General features: G+C 41.0%; 1 protein-coding gene across 3 annotated transcripts; it reads left to right on the top strand.

The window, feature by feature from the left end:
* Positions 1-26,764, top strand: AGT (angiotensinogen). Of its 3 annotated transcripts, none has more exons than XM_044002524.1 (5): positions 1-293; positions 13,648-14,496; positions 21,200-21,464; positions 24,431-24,575; positions 25,478-26,764. In XM_044002524.1, exons 2-5 carry the CDS (start codon positions 13,689-13,691, stop codon positions 25,661-25,663), a joined length of 1,404 nt encoding a protein of 467 aa, XP_043858459.1. In that variant the 5' UTR covers positions 1-293; positions 13,648-13,688; the 3' UTR covers positions 25,664-26,764. The 3 variants fall into 3 exon arrangements, with proteins under 3 accessions (XP_043858459.1, XP_043858458.1, XP_043858460.1); XM_044002523.1 differs by lacking the exon at positions 1-293 and adding an exon at positions 8,718-8,890; XM_044002525.1 differs by lacking the exon at positions 1-293 and adding an exon at positions 9,698-9,721.
* The last annotated feature ends 253 nt before the right edge of the window (positions 26,765-27,017 follow it).

The raw sequence follows: 27,017 nt of genomic DNA, 5'->3' as shown, positions 1-27,017 counted from the left end.
ACATTGTGGCCACTGATAGCTCTTCTTTTCTGAGAAAAGAGGCAGTATTGATTATTAATGCTGAGGGAAAAGCCCAGGGACTAAGACCATTGAAACTACATTCCCTCTCGGTGCCTACACAGAATTCTGTAACTGGTTCCTGGATGAAAACAAGAGCAGCTTTTTCTGGTAGTCAGAGGTGAAGGGTAACGGGCGGGGCAGCACAGTGAGTGATACAGCGTGACCCGAGCTGACTCTGGAGTCAGGACCTGTATTCAAATCCTCTCTGATATTTACTACCGGTGTGACCTTGGGTAAGTCATTTAGCCTTCTGGGTTCTTGATTTCCTCATCTGTAAATTGAAGGAGTTGGACAAGATGGTCTCTGAGGTCGTTTCTGCCTGATGATCTGACTTTGGACTTTTGCCAATGTTGATTCAAAAGGTGTAGGCAGAGTGGGGAGAGCTGGTAAGACCTCTTTCAGCTCTAAATTCTAAGATCTCTAAGGGTGGGTGGGATGGCAAATGGCCTGGGGTTCATTTATAGCTCAACATTTCCTCTTCCCCTTTTGACTTAAAAATAGTTTGGGGGTTTGTCATTTCCACTTCTTGTGTCATTTCCACTTGACTTCTGAAGGGCGACTAGGTATCCAAATGTTGCCTAGACTATTATTGGGAATGGTGCTATGTGGATGCTATATGACATTACAGCCTGGATTTCCATTTCTTCAGAGGGATTTAGTAGCCCCTAGAGGACAGGTGTCCTCTGACTTCTCCAGATAAAGAGCTCAGGTTCTGAGATGTCTTCTGCTTCTTCCTAAAGGGTGGATACCACTTATCTGTTGTCATTCATTTATTAATTTTTTTTTAAAAATTGAACTGAATTTAAATGAATTTTGTCTTAAGAAGTTTGAAAGAGCTGAAGATACTAGGGACGTCACAAAACCAGGGTAGGGTAGCCCAGTTGCCATCCTCAGATTCCACCCTTTCTTGTCATAGAATCATGGATTTAGAGTCTTCGAGGTCATCTCATCCACGTAAGTGAACTTTTATTCATTTGCCGACAAACATTCATTAAGTGCCAGGCACTTGTGCTCAGCAGTCTCTTTGTGTTATGGGTGATGCAGCCTAGGACCAGTGACTAGTGTGGTCCTGTAACACAAGGTGATCTGATCTAGGTCACCTGGGTAGTAAGTGGCAAAGTTGGTGTATGAGCTCATGTCTCTCTTCCTCTAAGATGAGCATTCTTTCAACTGTACCACACCAAGTTCCTTTTGTTTTTTTGTTTTGTTTTGTTTTGGTTTTGGTTTTTTGTTTTGTTTTTAGTGAGGCAATTGGGGTTAAGTGACTTGCCCAGGGTCACACAGCTAGTAAGTGTTAAGTGTCTGAGGCCGGATTTGAACTCAGGTACTCCTGAATCCAGGGCCAGTGCTCTATCCACTGCGCCACCTAGTTGCCCCCCTCCTTTTGTTTTTGATACTCAACACCTTCTTAATTCCCTCATTTGCCCCTCTCCTATAATTGGAGGGCTAGAGGATGGAGCAATAAACTCTTCCCAAAGCCTTCTTTTATAGAGGGCTCAGAACATTTCCTAAGAGCAGCTCTGCTTGGTGGAATATCAAGCCTCCACTCCCCCTGTCGATCCCACCCCAACTCTCCTTTTCAGTTTCCCTTTGTGTGTTATCTTTCCCCGTTAGATGGTAAGCTCCTTGAAGGCAGGGGCTATCTTCTTTTTTCTTATTTGTATCAGTGCCTGGGATGTAGTTGGTACTGAATAAACATTTATTGGATCAAATTGAAATGGATTGGGGCAGCTAGATGGCACGGTGGATAGAGCACCAGCCCTGGATTCAGGAGTACCTGAGTTCAAATCCGGCCTCAGACACTTAACACTTACTAGCTGTGTGACCCTGGGCAAGTCACTTAACCCCAATTGCCCCATAAAAAAAAATTGAAATGGATTAAGTGAAAAATCATCAGTGATTGAGGAAGCCTCTTCCCCCTCCCATCCCCAACCTCCCCCCCCCCCGCCCTTTGTTGTTTCAAAGGAAGTGTTGTTCAGTGACTAGAAAGCTGGTTTTGGAGTCTGCATCATGAAGTTCAAGTATCATGTTTGACACATACTAGCTATGCAACTCTAGACAAGTTGCATCCCCTCTCAGCGTCCCCAAGCTGCTCTCTAAGACTATGTGTTACAGGACAACCAAAGATCTCATTGGTGGAGGAGATGTCCTTACCAGAGAGCTCCTTACATTGATGAAATTACAGGTCTGAACCAAAAATAATTTTGTGTTCCATACTATGTAGCGGGGCCTGAGTCACTCTGTTTCAGTCTTTTGCTGTTATTGATCACAGCTCTGAGTAGGCCAGAGCTATGGCCCTGTCTCTAAGAGCATAGGGTGTGGGGGTCTGGGAGAATGCCTGATGTTAAGTTCATTCTGTGGTTGTCTTTTCCTGAGCTTGCTATTGGTTCTAATTAGTGGAAAAGTAGATATATTCCAGGGGTCTTATCTGTAAAATGATCTGGAGAAGGAAATGGCAAAGCGTTTCAGTATCTTTGCCAAGAAAAGCCTTATGGGGTTGTGAAAAGTCAGACATGACTGAAAAACGACTGAGAGACAAGATGTCTTTGGGGAGGGGGGATGCTGGTCTGCTAACCCAGGTTTTTGCTCTCCTTAATCCTTTAGAATAAGCGGATGAATATTTTCATTCTGTTTGTCTTATGGACCTTCACTCAGTAATAAGTACCTGGAGGGTAAGGATCAGTTCTTAGCTTGCAGGGCACCTGTGGCTAATGTTGAACAAGAGTGTATATTGGTCAACTGTTCATTAACTTAATCCATTGTAAATCCACAGGTTTATCAGGCTGGGCCAGTGGTAATAAATCCACTTCAGATTCAGAGAATGGTAGCCACGTTCCTTTAGTATCTCCTGATTGGTTGATGAGAGGGGCAGTAGTGTAGAGAATATAGCTCTGCGCTTGGAGATTGGAAGACCTCAAAACACTTTCTAGTGATGTGACCCTAGGCAAGATAGTTTATGTCTCTGAGGCTCAGTTTTTTCGTCTATAAAATAACTAGTATATAGCTATAGAACACTATAAGGCTTACAAAACAGTTTATAAATATTTCATCCTCACAAGTGCTATGATTATCTCCATTTTACAGATGTGGAAACTAAGGACAAGAGAGGTTAGGCAATTTGATTTACACAGCTAGTAAGTATCTGAGGGCAGTCTTGGACTCGGGTCTTCTGACACCAGGAGTTGTACTCTGGCCACCAAGACATGTCGCTGCTTAATAACAACAACATTTTACATAACACGTTAAGATCTGCAGAGCACATGACAAATGTTATTTCATTTTATCACATAATAATTCTGAGAGGGAGGTGCTGTTATTAGCCCTACTTTACAAATGATGAAACAAAGGCAGATAGAGTCTAAATGACTTCCTTTCTCTTGACTTACAAGGGACCCCCTATAAATGGCCTCTATTCTTTGAGATTTTATTTGTATTGCAATATTGTTTGTTTTTTATATAACTCTCATTTCTAAAGATATCCCTCCCAACATCCTTACCCAATGAGCCATCTCTTATAATAAAAAAATTGAAAAAGAAATAGGGGAAAAGCAGTTCTGCCATATCAGCCAACACATCTATCATGCCTGATGGTATATGCAATATTCTTCAACCATATCCTCCCGGCTCCCTCTGTAAGAGTTGTTGGGTGTAGGGAGCAGCTAGGTGGAGCAGTGGATAAAGCACTGGCCCTGGCGTCAGGAGGACCTGAGTTCAAATTCGACCTCAGACCCTTGACACTTACTAGCTGTGTGACCCTGAGCAAGTCACTTAACCCTCATTGCCCCACCAAAAAAAAAAAAAAGTTGTTGTTGGTTGTGGTGTGGTACATGTTCTCAACTCTCCTTCAGGATAGCCTTTATTCAGTGGGGCCAGGGTATCTCCCGCTGAAGCTTCTGTTTTAGTTTCAGGGTAGTCTGATGATCAAGCCTGAGAGATTGAAGGGTTAGAAGATGGAAAATTTAGATCAATCCACAAAAAGTTCCCAGTCCCAGTAAGTAGGGCTCTCATCCTCCCAGTGATGACACAGAGGCACAGATATTGATCCTTTTCATAAGTGGGAAAATACAAGTTTCGATGGTGGTCATTTGTTAGTTATCCCAAATTAGCTTCCCTAAAAACCATTCCTGACTATACCTGCTATCACCCATCACCTCCCCATCCTAGGTTTCCCTCTTTGCCCCTGTCATGAGTTGTCCCTTATCATTTATTCTAAGTGATTTACACTTCTCCCTTCCATGCTGTGACTTTCCCCATTGCATTTTCAATATATCACAGGTCAGCATAAGAAATTAAATGGGAATTTGGGAGGAACTTTGTGGAAGCTACAGATGATACACAAAGGCCAAGAGATGATACAGAAAAAGTTTAGAAACTCAGAAATAGTTAAAATATATGTCTAGTCTTGCATAGTATCAACATATTTTATCTTTTAATACTGTAAACACCCTATAAAGGAAAAAGAAAAAATCAGACTTATCTGGTACAAATGGATTTTCCAGATCACAAGGGCACTGCACCCCTGACCCCCTCAATGTGGAAAGGATAACTGTGCTGTATCACTGCCTGATTTCCCTCTGGAATAGATAGATATAAGCTTACTCCAAGTCTGCTCTTTTTCTTTCAAAGGCAGCTTTCTCTGGATTCTACTTGTTAACGACAGCCTAGATGGGGCATCAGAATCCTGCGTCACCAAAAGGTGATCTTACTCCCTTCCTATAAAACTAGAAACATCTGCAACTTTATCTTTCTTGAACTGAGTGATTTGTGGAAACAGGCTTTCAGTGTGCAGGCATCTATTTTAAACTTGGAATGTTATAGGTAGCTTTCCCAGCAGTCTGTTGTGTTAGTTAAACTTGATGACTTTGATTGAAACTAAATATAATCTTATCTATAATCTATCACATAAGACTAGATGATTATCTATGGAACCAAAGTTATCTGTAATTGAAATGTCATAGCTGCAGACCCATTAAGTACTTGGCATTTTTTTTGAGGGGGGGATGAGGCAATGAGGATTAAATGACTTGCCCAGAGTCACACAGCTAGTAAGTGGCAAGTGTCTGAAGTCATATTTGAACTCAGGTCCTCCTGAATCCAGGGTCAGTGCTTTATCCACTGCACCACCTCGCTGCCTCACATACTTGGCATTTTTAAAGCACTTATTTAACCGGTTAACTAAGTGGGGAGCTAGATGGTGCCATAGGCCTGGGATCAGGAAGTCTCATCTTTCTGAGTTCAAATCTGACCTCAGACACTTATTATCTGAGTGACCCTGGGCAAGCTACTTAACCCTGTTTGCCTTAGTTCCTCAATCTGTAAAATGACCTAGAGAAAGAACTGGCAAACCACTCTAGTATGATTGCCAAAAAAACCCTAAAATGGGGTCACGAGTCAGACACAACTGAAAAACCTATTGACTTTGGGTTATACAAGAGGCAGCTTTGCTATGTCTTCTGAACATAGTTCAGGATCAGAAATAATATTTCCCAGCTGCCCACTTCTAAAGTTTTAACATAGTAATATGAACATTAGTTGCTAACACGCAATGCTCTGCAGTCATTTTTGCTTTCAATATGGTTTTTTGCCTCTTAGAATGTTCTCTCTCTGGTCCTCTCAATATAGTCTATGTCTCTCACCAACTACTTTTTATCTGATGGGCTGTGTTTCTTCTCAAACTGATTTTGTGTTTTACATGGAAATGTTCTTTTTCTGTCCTTTTCCCCGGCCAAAATGTACACATGACAAAGGGTCAGGGCCTTACATAGTAAAAGCTCAAAGTCTCCAGTGGACAGTAATACAAGAGAGCCTCACTTTTCAAACTTTGCTCAGGGCACTCAAACAACTTTTCCCATTAAAGGATCTCCTCCTTTTTTTCTTTTTAATTATGACCTTAAAGGTTAGCCAATGTGAATTTTTCAATGTGAAAAGAAAAATAAAAGGATTATATATAAAGCTAGACATATATTATATCCAGTTTTTTTTAAAGTACATTTTACATTTTAACATGAAGTAACAAAATTGGCCTGCTCTTCTGTATCCCTTTCTGAACATCCTTTTGCTTCTGTGTATTTTATGAAAATGCTTCATTGACAGTCTTCCCATTAAATGTAATTTTAATGGAGCGTTTCTCTATAAAATAACGCAATATGCAATTTGATTTGACTTTTTGAAAATAAGTTTTATTGATTTTTTTGTTTTTCTATCATCCTAGTTCTCCCCAGTATCCCTCTGCCTCATCCTCCCAGAGAGTCATCTCATATAATAAATAATATTTTTAAAGACAAAAGAAAAAGAGGGAAAAATCAGCACAACCTATCAATATACTGAAAAAGTCTAAAAACATATGCTATATGCAATATCTCTGCACCTCTCACTTTAAGTTAAGAGTATTCTTAGCTCTCTTTCTTTGAGTCATGCTTGCTCTTTATAATTTTGCAACATTCACTTTTGATTTTGTGTTTATGTGTGGTTGTTCTTTCCATTTAAATTGTTATATTCATTGTGCAAATTTTTTTCTTGGCTCTCTTTATGTCACTCTTTATTTGTTCATGTAGATCTTTCCATACATCTCTGTTTTCATCACATTTATCATTTCTTACAGCACACTAATGTTCTATGACATTAATGTACCACAATTTATTTAGTTATTCTCTAATCAATGGGCATATACTTTGTTTCCAATTCTTTGTTATTATAAAAAGTGTAGGGGCAGCTAGATGGCGCAGTGGTTAAAGCACCGGCCCTGGATTCAGGAGTACCTGAGTTCAAATCCGGCCTCAGACACTTGACACTTACTAGCTGTGTGACTGTGGGCAAGTCACTTAACCCCCATTGCCTAAAAAAAAAAAAAAAAAAAAAAAAGTGTACTATAAATGTTTTGGTGTATATGGGAACTTTCTTTTTACCAATAGCCTTCTTGGAGCATAGGCCCATCAATGGAATCTCTAAGTCAAAGAGAATGGACATTTTAGTTACTTTATTTGCATAATTACAAATTGCTTTCAAAAATAATTTCATCAATGCACAGCTCCACCAACAATGCACCAGTGTGCATTACTGTAGGACTTTCTTCCTACACCCTCTCCAACATTGATCATTGTTGTCTATTTTCATCTTTGCCAATTTGCAGGGTGTGAGGTGAAACTTCAGGGTTGTTTTGATTTGTATTTCTCTTATTATTAGTGATTTGGAGCATTCTTTCATATGTGGTTATAAAAACATTTTTGCTTGCAAATATACTGGAAAGTAATTTGATCTTTAAAAAAAGAAATCATCATTAGAATATTATTTAAGGTCAGAGATGTTTGTTCAGAAGAATTGGGATTATAAGAGAGTAAGTGGAGGACACAGCTTCAAAAAATTACTAATGATCTTTTTATTTTTTAAAAGACAGTCATTTCTTGATATAATTCTCTAGCCCTCACACTGAACCCTTCCCTGTCATCAAGATATCATTAAGTAAAACCTGACTGACAGCATATGTAACATTTCTCACCTGTAGCTGCCCATCTCTCTAATTAGAGGAAGTAAATATGTTTCATCACCTCTTCTTACAAACTAAGATTGGTTATTGAAACTAATATGAGTTCAATTGCCATTTAATGAAGTTTTCATTTGCATTTTGTTGGCCATTGTATCCATTTCTTCCCTAGTTTTGCATGCTTTCATCTGCATTGGTCCATATAAGTCTTCCCAAGGATATGACTGACTGACGGACTGACAGACTGACTGACTGACAATGAATGAATGAAAAATCATTTATTAAATGCTGAAGTGGCTTGCCATTGCATAAGACTATGCTCACATGTGTGGAGGGGTTTGCCATTTCCTTCTTCAGCCCATTTTACAGATGAGGAAACAGAGGCAAACAGGATTCAGTGACTTGCTCAGGGTTGCACAGCTAGTAGGTATCTGAAGCCAGATTTTAACTCAGTTCTTTCTGACTCCAGGCCCTACACTTTATCTATTGTGTCCAGGCTACGGGCCCTCTATATGAGAGGCTGCCTCCTTCTTTTAGCTATGATCATATTATTACTGTGGCTTCCCCTCCCTTCAGACACAAAATTACAGGATATGAGCATGGGAAAGGACTTCATAGGGCAGCTAGGTGATGTAGTGTATAGAGTACAGGGCCCAGAATCAGGAGGACCTTAGTTTAAATCCAGCCTCAGACACTTGACACTTACTAGCTGTGCGACCCTGGACAAGTCACTTCACCCCAACTGCCTCACCAAAAAAAAAAAAAAAAAAAGGAAAAAAAAAGATTCATTTTTGCTCTTTAATCCATATATGAAGAACCAAATCCCAGGATCCTGACTCTCAGTTCAGGGCTTTCCCCTCTAGACTGCTGCCCCTATGAACCAATACATTCATGCCCTGTAGCGTGATCCTTTCCAAAACACATTGCCAGGGGAGGCTGGGAAAGGGGTCACACAGGAGGGCTGCTTTCAGTCCCACATCCCCACACTTTCATGTGTCAATATGAGTGGCTGGAGCCCCGGTTCCAGTCTACTTGAGTAAATATGTAACTTGAGCTTGTACCAAGCCACGGTGTTCATTGGGGTAAGTGTACATTGATTTGGAAGCTTTTCGCATAAAAGACGCTTGCATCCACATGTTTGGCTTCTATCTAGTCAGCCCTGCTCCCCCTCCTCCCCCAGCCTGAGTGATGTCATCCCACCTGCCAGCCAGACCACAGGGAGGCTTAGGAATAGCTTCCATCCCCTGTCCTCCAGTATAAATATAGCTGCAGTACCCCCAGGCTGGAGAAAGGTATCCTGGGGCATTTGGTGGAAGAGGCAGCCTGAGTCCCTGAGGACTGGAGCAAGAGGTAAGCCTGGAGTGGCTGGGGACCCTTCCCTCTCTTTTTCACCTCAGCCCTCCCTAAGTGATTTTGCCAGCAGGCAGGGGCCAGAAAGGTGAAGAGAGAGAGAGGGGTAGGGCTGGAAAACAACAATAACATTGAATGGCAATACAGGGCAGCTGGTCTGGGAAAAAAATCAAATAGGCAACACAATGAGCCAGGAACAAGCTGCTTTGTAGGGAACTTTTACCAGCAGGAGGCTGAGGCAACAGAAACTATCCAACATCTCATTAATTCCCTTTGCCTGCAGTTTTCCCACCCAACCCCCACCCCTAAAAGAGATTTATTTTTTCATTTTTTTGTTTTGTTTTACAAAGAGTTCCCACTCCCTCTTAAAACCCCAAGTATGAGACAATAATGGCTCCATGAAACACTCGTACTCTCTACTTCTGGACCCAAGACTTGAGATGGCGAGAAAGAGACGAGCTTGTGAGCAAGATGGCCTCAAGTCAAAGAGGAGAAGGCAGCCAAAATTATGACCAATAGTGAGTGGGTATGTGAAGGAGATGTGGAGGCCTGGCCAGATCCTCCCTCAGTCCCCATAGTGGATGAGTCTTTTTGAGAAGGGACAAAGGAGGTCAGATCTCCCAGGGGACTGAAGGTGAAACCACACCAGAAAAGCCAAGTTCTGTAGAATGGAGGGAAGCCAAGGTCATCAGCATGGGCAGGGTAGGCATGGCTTGGCACCCTCCCTTTTCCTCCAAGATCATTTCCATAAGCTCCCTCTGGAGAGTATTTTAAAGCCGATTTGCCTACGACTTTGTGCTTGCTTTATCCTGCAAGGTCTTGGAGCCCCAAGTAAGCAGTAGGTGAAAAAAAAGGGGGGAAGACAGGGGCTGCTGAAGAAAGAAAGCATAAAAAAGGAGGGAGAAAGAAGCAAAGGGAGAAAACGAGGGAAGGACTGTGAGATCTTCAACAGATGGAACCATCTTTCATTTTCATAACACCAGCTGCATCCTACCTAGAAACATAGGCTTGTTGGGGATGGGGTGAGAGCTGGGGGAAGGGGAGTAAAGCTAAAGACTTACAATTGAAGGAGAAAGACAATCTCTAGCTTGAAAATGATCCGTGAAATTGCTTAGTCTGAGAGGGTGGCCATAAACTTTAGAAAGGGAGCCTGGTCTGAGACAGGGAGGAGGAAGGCATTTCTGTCTTATCTGGATTCAGCAGCCCCATGCCCTGCCTACATAGCCATAATCGCAGAGAGCTCTTTGAGCAATTGACTCCCAAAGCTTTTACTGCTGACTCATTTAGATGAGAAGTCAGTTGGCAAATTAGGCTTTGCCAGGAGTAGTTCAGAAAATATTTCCCATTTCCCTTCTTCATTAGGTTTGTTTGCTTGTTTTATATCTAAAGCTGTGATTTCATAGCGCAGGGAACTTCTGGGGTGGAAACATCTTCTAATGAGGCGTTTCTTTAATACAAATTTAGAATATTGTCCTGGACAGGGTGAGTTGAAGTGATTTGTCTAGTATCACAAAGTATCTATCATAGGGAGTGCTTCACTTCTTGACCAATCTATCCACTAAGCCAGGCTGCCTCCCCAATTAATGCATTTATGTTTAGTAAAATTGTAGGCATAATCAGAATTTATAAGCTGGAACAGGGGTTGAGGGGTGCTACAGTGAGATGAAGGGGGGAAGAGATTTTTCTTCAGGCTTTAGATGAGGTCCAGATGAATAGGATCAAGATTCAAAGAGAATGGAAATTGGAGGCATGATTAGAAACAGGTAAAGTTCTCAGTGACAAGGGTAGGTTACTCTGTGCCCAGCACTGTGGTAGGCAAAATGAAAGAAAAGTAAATATGGAATGTAAAGTTGTGTAAATACAAGCTAGGAATCACTGGCCATGTGCAAGGATGGAAGGTAAAATAAAAACAACAACTAAGAATCATAGTGGACCACAAAATGACCTTGTTCAGCTATGGTGTAGTTGAAATGAAAGTGTAATGGTGGGAAACGGGGTACGGGTTGGTGGGAGTTGGGGTTCTTAGGAATTCCTCTTTAAAGAATTACACCCTCTTGCACACAAAAGTAGTTAGAATAAGGTGGTAGTTTATTTAGGAGCAAGGGAAGGGAAGGGTGGGGGGAGGGAAACCATGAAAGAAATCCTTGGACTTTCATGGGGAGATTGGCATAAAGTACATGGCTCAGAGGTACCAAATCTCCTCTAACAGGAGACTGGAAGGTACTTTTATAGAGGCCTGATGGGGGTGGACCATCTGCCTGTGGAAAGTTCCTTTAGTGAAGGTGGACCATCCTCCACTGGTGGTAGCTGGGGGAATTGGGTGAGGAGTGGAGGACCATCCCCCACTGGTAGTGACTAAAGGAATTGGGTGAGGGGTGGCTACAGATCCCTCTTCAGAACGCAAAGGCTGCAGCCACACCCAAATTTATCTCCCCAGGGTAAGGGAGACCAGAATGAAGGGTAGGAATCCCAAGCTAGCTCAGTCCGATTTGGTTCAGTTTATCTCTCTAGGCGTTATCTGTCCTCTGGTTTAGTTTCTCAAGGAGAAGCTTCCTTGATGTGCCCCAGAGAACTTCTGGGGTGCTCTGCACCCCATGACAAAAGGCTGTAGTTAAGCATTGAAGCATATTGAAATCATTACATGATACTGAAGCAGTCCATCCAATTTTAAAGTGTGGTATTTTTTTTTGAATGATGGGCAGCTGTTCTCTCTGAGAGTAGAGTAAGGGGAAATGAGTTTTTGATTAACATTTTGTAGCGGAAAGAGAACTGGACTCAGAGCAGAAAGTGTTACTTTTGGAGTCAGAGGACCTTGGTTCAAATCTCGCCCCTGACATTTATCTGCTCTGTTTTGTGACCTTGAACAAGTCACTTAACTATCCTGGGCCGCCTTTTCCTCATCCATAAAACAAGAGGTTAGAACTAGATCGCACTAAGCTTCCTCCCAGGTATGGATTAGGATCCTAGCCTATGACCAATGGAGAGCATAGGGCATTGGGCCTGGGGTCAGGAAGACCTGAGTTCAAATCTGACCTCAGACACTTATTAGCTGTGTGATCTTTGGTGAATCACTTAACCCCTTTTTACCTGAGTTTCCTCAACTGTAAAATGGGGATAATAATAGCACTAATTACAGTGCTGTTATAAGGCTCAAATGAGATAATTTGAAAAATAAATTTAAGCATTTAGTACAGTTCCTGGCACATAGTAGGCTTTATATAAATGCTCATTCTCCTCTGTTTTAATAGTTACTAGCTGTTTGACCTTAAGCAAGTCACTTAATTTCTCTGATCCTGTTTCTTCATGTGCAAAATGAGGATAATAAAGCTTGGATTGTCTACTGTTGAGAAGAAAGTGCTATTTACAAGTTCGACATAAATGGGAATCGTTGCTCTTTTGTAGGCTGAGTTGGGAGAAGGCATTTTTATACCATAAGTTTGATTTGAAAATTGCTACATTTCCTGTGGGTTACTTTGAGCCACCACTCTATGCAGTACACACAGTGATATGCCCAAATAAATACCAACAGGCTATGGACAGGGAAATTTTCTGAACATTAAGATCTTCGCTTTTATTAAAAGTAGAATTTTTAAAGTGTGATCCTTTTTACTGACCTCCTTTTTCTCCCTCCTTTTTCTCCCAGCCCTTATCTCCACCCTCTAGCATTCAATGTTGTATCTATCTTGCCCACTCCTAATCCCAGATCTCAATATCAACACAAGTGTTTCTTATTTATTTATTTATTTATTTTATTTTATTTTTTTAGTGAGGCAATTGGGGTCAAGTGACTTGCCCAGGATCACACAGCTAGTAAGTGTTAAGTCTCTGAGGCCGGATTTGAACCCAGGTACTCCTGACTCCAGGGCCGGTGCTCTATCCACTGCGCCACCTAGCTGCCCCAACACAAGTGTTTCTTGACAGGAAGGGTTGTTAAACATTAGAAGTATTTATTAGGGGGAGGATAATGGAATTTCCTCACTAACTATCCAAGACAGATAAATTCTCCTGTCTTGGGTGGATCTATCCATTCATGGGAAGGATGCAAAGATCTCTCAAAGTCCTTTTCGACCCTACGGGGTCCACCCTTGCTGTAGTAAGCAACCAGCAGGGCTCCTGTTTGTGTTCTTATATCATTAGTGGGGTCTGGGAAACAAGATCTAGACCCTCATCACAAAACTCCACAGCTATGTCTTCTTTTCCGAGCAATCCTTCAATGACCATCCCCCCTTTTTGATCATGTGTCTCTAAAACAGGGGTTGGGTTTTTGTCTTCCATCATGTTTGCTACGACACTGGGCATACAGCAGCACTCAGTCAATACTGATGTGATTAAGGGATATTTGGCTACTGTGTGATGAAGGAGCTTTCCAAGGTCTGCTGTTAGCTCTACCAATGACATTCAGTCTAAGCCTTGGGCTTCTTTTTCTTCACTTCTTTTTCTCAGTGTTCCTGTAATATAGGGCTATTATCCACAGAGGGAAGGGTTTAGACTATAGGAATTGGAGCTGGAAGGGATGGTAGAAGTCATCTAGTTCTGCCCCCTCATTGGCATATAAAGAAAACGAGACCCTCAAGAAATTAAGTGCCTTGTCTGAGGTCACACACATAATAAATAGCACAGTCAGGATTTGAACTCAGTTCTTTTTTAACTCCTAATTCACTCTTTCCACTATATTACAATGGGCAACTCTCAAAGGACCTGGTCTATCGGAGAAATGTGATCATCTTCTTTACCCCTTTCCAAAAATGTCATTTCAGAAAACGCAAGAGTTGTTTGTGTTGGTAGCACCTGCTGCAGCATGTTACTGAGAGTCACTGTCATCCTGTTGGGCTTGACTGCCCTGGTGGTCAGCGACCGGGTGTATGTGCACCCTTTCCACCTCCTTACCTATAACCAAAGCAGCTGTGAAGAACAGAAGAAATTGGATGCCGAGACCTCTGAGGAGCAGACCACCCCCTTTTCAATTCAGGACAACATATCCCCTTTGGATGAGGTGGCCCTGAAAGCCCAGTTGGTATCTTATGGCCAGACACTAGATGCAGAGGACAAGAAGAGGGCAACTGGTGTGGGGATGCTGCTGAATTTTGTGGGATTCCGCATGTATAAGATGCTGAGGGATGTGTCAGCCCCAGCCAATGGGGCGGTTCTCTTATCTCCAGTCGGCCTCTTTGGGACCCTCATTTCCTTCTACTTGGGTTCCGTGAACACCACAGCCACTAAACTTCAGGCATTTCTGGGGGTCCTTGGAGAAGACCAGAGCTGTACCTCCCAGCTAGATGGGTACAAGGTCCTCTCTGCCTTGAAGGCTGTCCAGAGCCTTCTTTTAGCCCACGAAGAGAAGGACAGCTCCAGTCTGCTTCTGACCACAGTGGTTGGCCTATTTACCTCCCCTAACCTGCGTCTGAAGCGTTCATTTTTGCAGGGCTTGGCTCCCTTTGCCAGTATCACCTACTCCCGCTCCCTGGATTTGGCCACCAACCCAGACCTTGCTGCAGAGAAAATTGACAGTTTCATTGAGGCTGTCACAGGGTGGACAATGAGCACGAAGCTGACTGGAATCAGCCCAGACACCACTCTACTCTTTACTACTTACATGTACTTCCAAGGTAAGGACAGCTTTGCAGAGGCTATGGGTGACTTTAAGGCTTTTTGGTTTCCAATTGCTGCTTTAAACAATCTAAACAGAATCTAGTCTGGGGACAACTGGAGACCAAGCAAAGGCCAACCTTAAAGGTGGAACTAAAGATTTCCCCCACCCACTCCTTTGCCTGATTAACTCCATATTTGGCAGGGAGAAGTTTAGATCATGCTAGAAAAGCCATGCCCCCAATTTCTCTCTTTTTTCCTTGTCTGTGGATTGCTTTTTAAAAATTTTTGATTCTTTTGTTTGTATGTCACCTTCATTTTCAAATATATCCTCCCCACTGCCACTCTCAGGAAGCCAGATCTCAGAACAAAAAATAAAAAAGAAAGGAAATTCAGGAATCTAAATATCAACCCTGTCTGACACAGTAGCAACGAGAAAGGAAGGGTAGCACATTTTCTCATCTCTTCTCCAGGACCAAACTTGGTTATTATAATTACATAGCATTCAATTTCTTTTGTTTTGTTCTATTCTTTCTAGTGACATTGCTGCAGTCATTTGTATATTGCTTTCCTGGTTTAGCTTACTTCCCATTGGGTCAGTCATATAAATCTTCCCCGGATTCTCTGGATTCATTATACTCATTAGGCTCATCATTTTTTACAAAGCCTGCCCATAATATTCCTTTACATCCATAAACCACAACTTGTTTAGCAATTCCAAAATCAATGGGCATCTACTTTGTTTCTAGTTCTTAGCCATCACAAAAAAAGCCATATTCCTAGGGGGCAGCTAGGTGGCACAATGGATAAAGCCCCCGCCCTGGATTCAGGAGGACCTGAGTTCAAATCCAGCCTCAGACACTTGACACTTATTAGCTGTGTGACCCTGGGCAAGTCACTTAACCCTCATTGCCCCTCCCCCCAAAACAAAACAAAACGCCCCGCCCAAAGCCATATTCCTGATCTGAATTACTATAGATTCATTTGTCCTCCAATTCCTTGCTGACTTCTATGCTGGGTCATTCCATCATGAAGCAAGAGGTAAATCTGCTGGTTTATATAATTCTCCAAATAGGAAGATATGCTAAGAAAACCAAACAAAAATCCATTTAGGTCATCCAAAAGTAAATGCTATATAGATTAGACAGGTCAAATAGAAGATTGTTATTTTAATGACCCTGGTAATGCCCTGATCTTATGGGAAAATAACTTAGGAATTGGAGGTTTGGTACTGTCCTTTGGACATTAGTAAATCATTTCAGGGAGCATTCATTTTATGGTATTGGTAGGTAGTTTCCTAAGTAACCAGAACAGGAAACACCCCATAAACTCTTGGGGCAGCTGTCTACTGTGTTAGGAGCAAAAGGATTCATCATTCATTCATTCAAAAGGTCCATGAACACCTCCAGATCTAGCTTATGGGCTCTGCCTGATGGGTCAAATAATACATGCAAATCCTGACTAAAGGGACTTAATTGGAAAGTCAAGGCCAATTATAAGGCAGAGCCAGGATTCTTCTGTGATTTAGAGCAGGGCTTCTTAAACTTTTTCCACTCATGATGCCTTTTCACCAGAGAAATTTTTGCACAACCCTGGGGTACATAGGTATATAAAATAGGTATACATAACCTTTAACTGTTGCCAAATTTTTTGCTATCCCCCACATTCAGTTACGCGACCCCATCTGAAATCTTGACCCCCAGTTTAAGAAGCTAGGATCTAGATGGCTCATCTGAGAAAGAAAAACAAAAAGTCCAAGCACATGTGAATATCCCTTCAAAAGGATTGAATGTTTCCAACCCCCAGAAGGTTGGGTGTTAGGGCCTGATGAGATTCACCCTGCACTTTGATCAGCTATTTCAGTTAGTTCTGGGGCACAGGTTAATGACTACAGAAGTTTCCATGACATCAGTTGACTTAACCTTGTTAAGATTTGCCCAACTTTGTTCCCTGGACCAGTGGTCTTGCTTCTAGTGGAATGGAACATGACGGGGTGAATAGGGAAAGAAATCAGAGAGGGTGACAGCACTCCTATAAAATGCCAGGATCTTTCTAGAAGCAGTTATTGTTATTATAATTATTATTATTTTGGTGGGTACAGAGAAAAGGAAGAGCCTGGACAGAGTTGTGTTGTCAGGGAAAGAAATCCAGTCATCAAAAATCCTTGAATGCTCATTATCACACACTTTTTCAGACCTGAGTTGCCATAAATTTATGTTGTCCCTCCATACAACATTCTATCTCCCACTTTCATATCTTTGCCTAGGCTGCCATCCACAATGCCTAGAATACAGTCTCTCTTTACAAACTCCACCTCTTAGAATTCCTAGTTACTTTCAAGTCTCATTTGGAGGTACTTCCTACACCTTTCCTGATTTTCCCCAGCTATTGGTGGCTTCCACTCACCAAACTTATTTTGTATTTCCTATTGATGTTGCATACACTCACCTGTATATTTATATCCTCACTTTGGCTTCTTCACCTATAAGATGAAGGGGGGGATTAGATGATCTCCAAACTCTAAATCAAACTGTGAGTCAGCTCCAATCCTCATCAGCCATCCAGGTTCACTAATGGTTCATAGCTCTCTCTCAGAAGTGATCTTTCTACTTTCTCCAAGGGATTTTCATTTTTGAAGACTTTGGCTTCCGTAACAGGTTAAGCCAGATTTCAACTCTTAGATAAGAGTTAGAATAGACCTTCAAGGTCATTTGGTCTAAATCCATCATTTTACAATGATGGAAACTGACACATCACTATTAAACATCAGAGGCGGGATTTGAACCCTGGTCCTCAAGGACTTCAAGGCTACTCCTCTTTTCCTCCAAACCAGACTACATCAAGAAAATTGGCTGTAAAATATCACCTAGTCAGAACCTCTGTTTAACAGATGAGGAAACTGAGGCCTACCAGGGTCACATACAATGTTAGTCAAGGGCAGAGTTAGGGTCTCAACTCAGGTCCTACAACTCTCAGTTTAGCAATCTTTCCATCATATGATGTTGCCTCTTTTAAAACTAGCTCCCTGGGGCAGCTAGGTGGCGCAGTGGATAGAGCACCGGCCCTGAAGTCAGGAGTACCTGAGTTCAAATCCGGCCTCAGACACTTAACACACACTTACTAGCTGTGTGACTTTGGGCAAGTCACTTAACCCCAATTGCCTCACTTAAAAAAAAAATTAAACAAAACAAAACAAAAAAAACCAAAACTAGCTCCCTTCATATTCCACAGCTCCCTCATACCCAAATCTGGGTTGAACATTGCTCAGGCCTATCTTCCTTCCTTAGAAACTATCTTGGAACTTCTCTCTCAGAATCTGTGGAGACCCAGCTTACTGATTATCTGCCAGGGATAAACATAGGAAATTAAGGATCAGGGAAGATATCCTAGGGGAGGTAGGTCTTGAGTCGGGCTTGGAAAGATAATATGGTCTCTGCTCCTCCCAGCAATTAACCTGGGTAAAAGGCACTTCCAACACCATGCCCACTTCTTTAAGGTTCAGTTAGTTGGTCAATAAACATTTATTAAGCACCTACATTGTGGCAGGCAGGTTGGGGATACAAAGGAAAAAGAAAGCTAGTTCTTGCCCTCAAGGAGCTTACAATCTGTTTTTTTCTAGTTAATCAATTCATTTTGTTTTAAATCATAACAGTATTTTATTATTTTCCAGTTACATGTAAAGATAGTTTTCAACATTTGTTTTGATAAGATTTCTAGTTCCAAATTTTTCTCCCTCCCTCCTTTCCCTCTCTCTTCCCCAAGACAGAAAGCAATCTGATATAGGTTATATATGTACAATCACATTAAATATATTTCTGCATTAGTCATGTTGTGAAAGAAGAATCAGAACAAACGGGGAAAACTTCAAAAAACCAAACAAAAACAAAAGTTGAAACAGTATGGTTCAATCTGCATTCAAAATCCACAGTTCTTTTTTCTGGATGTGGAAAACATTTTCCATCAGGAGTCCTTTGGAATTATATTTGATCATTGTATTGCTGAGAAGAGCTAAGTCTATTCACAGTTGATCATCACACAATGTTGCTGTTACTGTGTATAATGTTCTCCTGGTTCTACTCACTTCACTCAGCATCAGTCCACTTAGAGTTTACAGTCTTGTGGTGGAAGATCCCAACAAATGAAGCTGAGAAGGTGGGAGGGGAGAAAGGTAACTGTTGCTGGGGCACGATGGAGAAATCCAAAGAAGGGTAGATAGGTGGGAAATGAGAGAGGGCTGGCCTGGGTGACCTCCTTCAATGGAGGTTTGGGGAGAGGTTCTCCCTTTCACCCTACAATCAAAGGGGTCTGGAGGTAGAGGCTTTTAATCTAAATGGTGATTAGTTGAAGCTTGAAGAATAGGAGAAGAAAAATAGAGAAAGAGGTTCTGAAATCCTCTTCTCCCCTTTTTACCCAAAGTTATATTTCCTAAACCCTTTTCCCCTTTGAGGGTGAGGCTTCCTGATCTTTAAAGAGCAATGAAGATAGTTTTCTGATGAAGAAATCAAAACAATTTATAGTCACATGAAAAAAATTCTCTGAATCATTCTTGATTAGAGAAATGAGAATTAAAACAATTTTGAGGTATTTTATGCCTATCAGATTCGCTAAAATGATTGAGAGGGAAAGTGACAAATGTTGGAGGGGATGTGGAAAAATTGGGACACTAATTCACTGTTGGTGAAACTGTGAACTGATCCAACCATTTTGGAGAGTAATCTGGAATTATGCCAAAGAGTTATTAAACAGCCTTTGACCCTGCAATACCACTATTAGGTCTGTTTCCCAAGATAATTAAGGAAAAAGAACTTACATGATCATACATACATATCAGCTCCCTTTGTGGTGGCAAAGAACTGAAAATTGCAGGGATGTTTATCAATTGGGGAATGGCTGAACAAGCTGTGGTATATGATTGTGATAGAATATTACTGTGATTTAAGAAATTATGAGCTCAACGATCATAGAAAAACATGGAAAGACTTACATGAAATAATGCAGAGTGAAAAGAGCAGAACCAAAAGAATGTTGTATATAGTAACAACGATGTTGTTTTAAGAACAAGTTTTAGTGATTAAGTCATTTTGACTATTCTAAATACCCAAATTAACTACAAAGGACATATGAAGAAAGATACTATCTGCATCCAGAGAAGGAACTGATAAAAAGAAATATGTATAGAATGATTTTACACATACATACATGCATGCATGCATACACACATACATATTTGTGTCTAATGCTAGCCTTCTCTAGGGCAGTGGGAGAAAAAGAAAATTGCATGATAATTTTATTATATATTTAAAAGGAATAGCAAGTTGTACATAATAGATTTGCAGCTTCATGTACAATCATCTTTTTTTTCTCTTCTACTATCTTATGGAAATGCTTGTTTTATTTCTTAAGTTCAGAATAAAATAAATTTTTTTAAAAACTTAAAAGAGCAAAGAAGGAAGGACTACCGCCCTTCTTGAATCAGAACTAGAGGATATTGTTATAGATAAAAAGCCACAAGCTAGATCTCTTACTCTTTGATGGAGAAGAGACTTTTCAAATTTGTAAAGAAATCTGAGTCCCATGAGTTGAAAGAACTACTGAAAGACGACTTGGTCAGGTGCAGTGGATAAAGCACCGGCCCTGGATTCAGGAGGACCTGAATTCAAATCTGGCCTCAGATATTTGACACTTACTAGCTATGTTACCCTGGGCAAGTCACTTAACCCTCATTGCCCCCCACCAAAAAAAAAAAGACAGACAACTTGGTCTCAAAAGATAAGTGTGTCTTAGAACAAGGATTAAGAAGGGCAGGGAATGATAGGCAGTTCAGAAGTGGGAAAAGGGAATGTGTGATATTTGGAGAGATAGTTTGATGTTTTTGATGGTCTCCATTCTTCCCTGGCCCTGTGTGGGTTGTCTCCCTCTATCCCTTCTTGAGGACAGGATTGTCTTAATGTTATATTTGTCTTAATGTTATATATCTTCTTTCCTCCCTCCTTGCTCCCATCCTGCCTTTCCTTAATCTCTTCTGCTCTCTCCCTATCTTCTTTTTCCTCCCCTTTCCCAGTTTCCTTCCTTTGACAACTCTTCCTTTACAGAGGTAAAATTGTCAATGTTTGGATTTTTTTTGCTATGTCCTTTCTGTTGTATTTTTTGTTTTATTCTGTCTTATTTGTTTATTTATTTAGAATTTTTCTCCACCTTACATGTAAAAACAAATTGTAACATTAATTTTTAAAATGATGTGTTCCAAATTCTCATCCTTCCTCCCTATTCCCCCCTTAAGAACTCAAGCAATTCAATATAAGTTATACGTGTGCAGTCGTGCAAAACATAGCAGACAAAAAAAAAAACTTTAGAAAAAGGAACTAACAACAACAAAAAAATATACTTCCATCTGTATTCAGGTACCATCAGCTCTTTCTCTATAGATGGATTGCATTTTTCATAAGTCCTTCAGAGTTGTCTTGGATCATTGCATTGCTGAAAATAACTAAATCATTTGCAGCAGATCATCTTAAAATATTGCTGTTATTTTTTATACAGTACATTTCATTTTGCATCAACTCATGTAAATCTTTCCAGGTTTTTCTGATAATATCCTGCTCATCTTTTTTAAAAATATATATAGTAAACTACATTTATATAGAGATTTCCTTACTACTATGTCTTTTCTAAGAGCAACCTGGGCCTGTTACTGACCTTTTCTTATTTACTCTGGATTTTCAGGGGCAATAAAGGGAATCACTCAGCTGGCAGAGCCCCAAGTATTTTGGATAAACAACACCACCAAGATATCCGTGCCAGTGCTTTCAGGGACGGGCATCTTCCTGTATTGGAATGACATCCAAAACAACTTCTCTGTGACTCAAGTGCCATTTAATGAAAATGCCTTCCTTCTACTGTTTAAGCCTGAAAATGATGACCTAGAGAAAATCGAGAATCTTGCTTTTGGCCATGAATTTTCAACTTGGATGAAAAATCTGTCTCCCCGGTATGACTTGGGGCTGAGGCTGTGGCAATATCTTGTATGATTTACTCTGAGCCTTAGACTGTCCATCTATTACATGGGTGGGAGGCAACACCAACAACCCCAGGATGGGATGGGGGAGAATAAATGAGTTGAATGTTTTCAGTGCAAAGTTGTCAGGACAAAGAGGATGCTGTTGCATTGGACCAATTTTTGAATTCCCTGGAGGTAGGTGTAGCCACTTCTCCCCACAGATAGAGCTGAAGAGGAATGGAAAGAAATAGCAGCCCAGCTCTGTATTCATATAGAGTTATTCTGTGAATTCTGCTGCCTATTCCAGGGTGACCTATCATTGAAAGTGCTTTCTGCTTTGTATCCCTCCTATTTGAGGGTAAGAAGGTGGGAGACAATCCCTATTCCCTTTCTCCCTGGACTACAAGCCATGCTCTCTTCTATAATATGGCTTCAATGTCCATAATGACATGATGTGGAATCCTCCTGCCCAGAGTTCAAGATACTTACAGGGCCACCTTAAAGCTAGGGTCAGTTGCTTTGGGGAACTAAACACAGTAGGATGTTTTCCACAGGCAGTGGAGATCGGGGTGGGGGGTATAGTGTCTGCTTCCAGGCTAGGCCAGTTCCCAGTCTAAAAGACCACTACAGAGAAATCAGGGTGGCACAGGGGTCCCAGCAAATTTCAGTTCACTCTAGGAGGAGAGGAGGTTTGGTGTGGGACCCCTCTGGAGCATTGTAGTATTCTCCAGAGGCCTGAATCGGAGGGTGGATAATTGACTAGCTTTTACTGGAAGAACGTCATCCTGCTGGTTCATTCTGTCTTGGTCTCTGACTTAGCTCACCAATCTGATTTGAGATAGCTTCACACTCTGTTGATCTAACAATGGAGTTTATCAATAAAATACGAACAGTGGACAAAGGATAGGAAAGGATACATGCGCCCTGGCAGCTTCACTACCCTCTGGGTCTAGATGTTGGTTCTGGTTCTGAGAGATGGAACAATTCATATGAGAATCACCAGTCTTGGCCAGAACTTTTCAGGCTGATTCTGAGTGGCCCAGAGCAGTTAGGGTCTATTGTGTTTTATCCTGAGACAGACAAATAAAGTTGAGGTCTTTAACAAGTGTGCCAATCTATGTGAAGCAGACACCAGGTACCTCCAAAAATGCCAGTCATGAGTAAATGAGGTCAGGATGAGCACAGGGGTGGACAGAATGCCTTGGGTGTCAGGACCTCTTTTGCTTACTATTCTCAGCAGTCATTCTAATTGCTTTTGACTTCATATTTCCCCTCTTCTCTCTGGGAGGCAGGGAATCAGTATAACCAGACTGCATTCCTCTATAAAAAGCACCAAAAGGACATTTTAGTAGACGGTCATGTCTGTCCTCCTTAAAGTCAAATTCAGAGGTTAGACGTAAATGCTGAGGGGGGCAGCCAGGTGGTGCAGTGGATAAAGCACTGACCCTGGATTCAAGAGGACCTGAATTCAAATGTAACCTCAGACACTTGACACTTACTAGCTGTGTGACTTTGGGCAAGTCATTTAACCCTCCTTGCCCTGCAAAAAAAAAAAAATAAAATAAAAAGAAGAATATGCTGAACATCTTAGTTTCCATTAATAGAACTATCAGCCATATCTTACAAGTTTTTCCAACCAGTTGTTTCTTTTTTGTATCTTACAGGTTTTTGTTGTTATTGTTGTTGAGTCTTGATGTTCTTCTTCCCTGCCCTTTTCCTTTTTAACATCATGGTTCTTTATTTTTTTAAAGGTCAATTTGTTTAGTTATTTATATATAATCAGTACATTTTACTTTTATCACATACATAGTCTTATTATTTTTTATTATTTTGTTTTTGCGGGGGCAATGAGGGTTAAGTGACTTGCCCAGGGTCACACAGCTAGTGTCAAGTGTCTGAGGCCGAATTTGAACTCAGGTCCTCCTGAATCCAGGACCAGTGCTTTATCCACTGAGCTACCTAGCTGCCATAGTCTTATTTTAACTCAACTTTCTTCATATACAATTAAAATTTTAATTTGTAGATGGCTATTAGAATGGCCTTATCTTGCTATTTTTTTAAAGTGCAAGTCTTCTTGAGATTTTTGAGAAACAATTAAAAAACACCTAATTTATTGGCAACTCTGGTGCTAATAGCTCTCCATGTTGACAACTGATTATGGTTAGAAGTCTTACATGAAAATCATGGTCCAAATACATGTATCCTTTCTGTGAAAGAAGTTTCTCCTAAAAGAAGTAAGCTGTCCAGTCTGTCATCATTACATTGGGCAGTGAAACTATCAACAAGAAAGTTATTGATGAGCCTAAAAAATCATGATGCCATAAAACAATAACCCTTGCTGGTATAAAATTAGTACATTGGTTTCATCTTTTTCCTTGCACAAAACATTGATTTTTAACTTTTAAAAGGGTAATTTAACCTTTGGAGCATGGATATTTTAAGACTGCCAACCAAAAGTGTCATTAGGAGAATGTGTCTTTATCTGCGGTCTCCTGAGGGTTAAAATGCACACCATCATGTTTATTTCACACTGACTTCCTCCTACTCCCCCCTCCTCTCCCATGACTCCTGAAACAGATACAAACAAACAAATCAACTCATCTATCTAGCCTTAAAATGTATGCCTCATTCCTTCCCCTCTCCCATGTCTCTCATCCCAGCCTTGGGATGCCATGGAACATGAGGATATAGTGAATGGGCAACTGGTAAAACATGAATGATTTTGTTTGCCTCTTAAGAATGTGGGAGGGGAATTTAGATTATCCTGGAATAGATTCTGTTCCCCAGAGCACAGAAAACTTCACCTGTCCTGAAGGGAAGTTTTCTGTGAGTGCATGGGGCTCACTAACAATCAGCTTCAGTGTCCTTGGGCTCTCTGGGTCCTTCATGTCTTGAATGTTACATTGATCTTGGAAGCAAGACTTTGCAATCCCTATATCTTTTTAATCTCCTTCTAGGAAGATCCACTTGACCTTGCCAAAGCTGGTACTAGAGAGCTCCTATGACATGCAGAACCTGCTTACCTACACCAAATTGCCCGGGTTGCTTGGAGAGGAGGCAATGCTGAGCAAAATAAGTGATGCGAACCTCAAAGTTGGAAAGGTAGGGCATTTTTGTCTATTCAGACCATTCCCCTTGATAATACTACCCTTCCTCATCAGCAAATTGGTTTATGGAGATGAAAGGTGAGAGTGGATTATGGAAACAGAGGGATGCAGAAGGGCCATGGGTAGAGAAGAAAAGAGATAGGAAGGGAAGGAGGGAGAGAAGGATGTACAGCAAGATTGGGAGAGGGAAGAAAGTGATCAGCCCCTGCCCAATCAGGGGGAGGGTAGGCAGGGTCAGACTATTCAACTTTCTATTGACTCCAATTCCTGTTGCTGCTATTTCCCACTACTTTGCACAACCTGCTTTAGCCTCTGTTGAGCCTTTTTAGACATACTTTCTCCTACTCTGCATGTGCACATGCATAGGCATTCACATCAAAACAGAGTTATAGTCACAGAATTTGAGAGGTGGAAGAGAACTCGGCATTTAGTTTAACACATACACAAAAGGAACTATTATATTCATTTTCAGAGAGATTCATGCACATACATGTGTACGTGTACACCCCCCCCCAACAAATAATCCATGTTGACACATTTAATGGACAGCAAAATACTGGGAGAGTAAAGAAAACACACCTCTGAGAAAACATGCCATAAGGTACTTAATGACTGAAACACTGAACAAAGCATTTGTTAAGCACCAACCATGCGCCAGATATTCTTCTAGATGCTAGGGATACAAATACAAAAGTGAGAAAGTCCCTGCTCTCAGGGAGCTTACATCCTAATAGGGGTTGGCAACACATGAGGCAGGGTGATAACTAGAAAAGTGTTTACATGTACCTCTACTTCCCAATTCTTTTGTTACTTGGGATGGGCTCTGCCCTAGGGAACACAACCCCAAGTGCTAACTCTTTTATCTCTTGAGTAAATGTGTATGTTGCTGTCTTACAGGTGATGAACACAGTTCTTTTTGAACTGAAAGAGAGTCAGGGAAAACAAGATCTTTTCCAAAAGCAAAAAGAAACTGTTTCCCTAGAAGTGAAACTGGACAAGCCGTTCCTGCTTGCGCTCTATGAGCAAGAATCAAAAAGCTTCTGTCTCCTAAGTCGCGTGACAAACCCACTGAGCAGTGTTTGAGACCCCAGCACCACACACATCCCCATGATAAAGAAGAGCAAATTAGAGGATAACCTTAAGCTTCTAGATTTCAAACTGTTATTCCCCTGCCTTCTTTGGGGCTCTGTCAAGCTAGTGCCAGTAACTCAGAACAGCAGCAGATGGCAGAAATGCTAAATTGTCAACAATTTCCACTTTTTCTTCTAATTATTCAACTGTGAGCTAGTGGGAAGACCTTTCTCCTTAGTCAATAGGATAATTAGTAGCATGAACTTGTGATGGCATAAATAAGCGTCAACAAGATTCCTTTCTAAGATCCAGTGTGTAGCATGGAGCTGCTGGTTTTAGCGAGAATTTGAGAAAACCATCTAAATTGTGTTTGGAAACTGAAAAAAAAAAAAGATTCATTTTTAGTGGAGAATTTTGGTCTTAGAATTAAAATATAATTGCTTGCTGCCTGTATCCAGACCCATCTCATTTAACATTTATGAAAGTTACTAAGATGTGGTCTGAAAAAGACTATTTTTAAAAAATGGGTTAGGTATGTGTGCTAGAGTATCAGGGGAATATTTATGAATACCTTCATGCATGCAAACACAATGCTACTGGTGATTCTATTTTATGCTAATAAATAAGCTTTGCTTTATTAAAAAAATATAAAAGCTTCACCTCTTCCTTAGTAGCAGGCCAGGTAAACAATGGGTTATCAGGGTGTCTTGTTACATATGTATACATAAACAAAGGTGCTCTATAGACTATGAAACAAATTTAGTATGGAATGTCTGTGTACGGCCCATCTTTGGTACCTAACCAGTCTCTAGGAACCATTTTCATCCATGTATGACTCAGTCCCCTTCCATATTTAGACAGTAATGGTTGACACATGGCTGAGTTTGTGTTTGTGGGAAGTATTTCACTTCATATTGTACCTGAAAAGCAAAAAAGGAATGAGATTTCAGGAACCACGAAGGAACAAAGTCTATTTGTTCGACAATCAGATGTCAGAGCATCAATACTTAAAGACTGTCACTTGTATTTTACATAGGAGATTTTACTATCGATATGTAGCACAAGATGGGAGGACAAACCATTTACAAATAAATATTTACAAGATGTTTTCTAGATGTTCTGTCTTTGTTTAAGCTCCTCTGGGGGTGGGAACAGGCGGGGCTGTTCTCTAAGCCTGGATCCAGGAGCCCAGCAGGCTCTCAGTTCTGAGTTCAAAAGAATGGTTGTAACTAAACAGATGATGATTGTATGTCATTGTTGGCACCGGGATTTTCTGGGTCTCTTATAGCCACCCTATGTCTTGTAACTGACCGAGGCCTACAAATGGCCACATTAAGGGAGGTCCTGGGACCTTATACCAGTACAT

The sequence above is a fragment of the Dromiciops gliroides genome, chromosome 4 (genome assembly GCF_019393635.1).
Source record: "Dromiciops gliroides isolate mDroGli1 chromosome 4, mDroGli1.pri, whole genome shotgun sequence".
NCBI lineage: Eukaryota > Metazoa > Chordata > Mammalia > Microbiotheria > Microbiotheriidae > Dromiciops > Dromiciops gliroides.
Note: the sequence above shows the minus strand (reverse complement) of the source record. Positions and strands in the feature narration are given on the sequence as shown.

Coding starts and splice junctions, on each gene's coding strand:
- AGT (XM_044002524.1), top strand. CDS start 13,689: ATGTTACTGAGAGTCACTGTCATCCTGTTGGGCTTGACTGCCCTGGTG. Junction 21,465..24,430: donor ATGAAAAATCTGTCTCCCCG/GTATGACTTGGG, acceptor ATCTCCTTCTAG/GAAGATCCACTTGACCTTGC. Junction 24,576..25,477: donor CGAACCTCAAAGTTGGAAAG/GTAGGGCATTTT, acceptor GCTGTCTTACAG/GTGATGAACACAGTTCTTTT.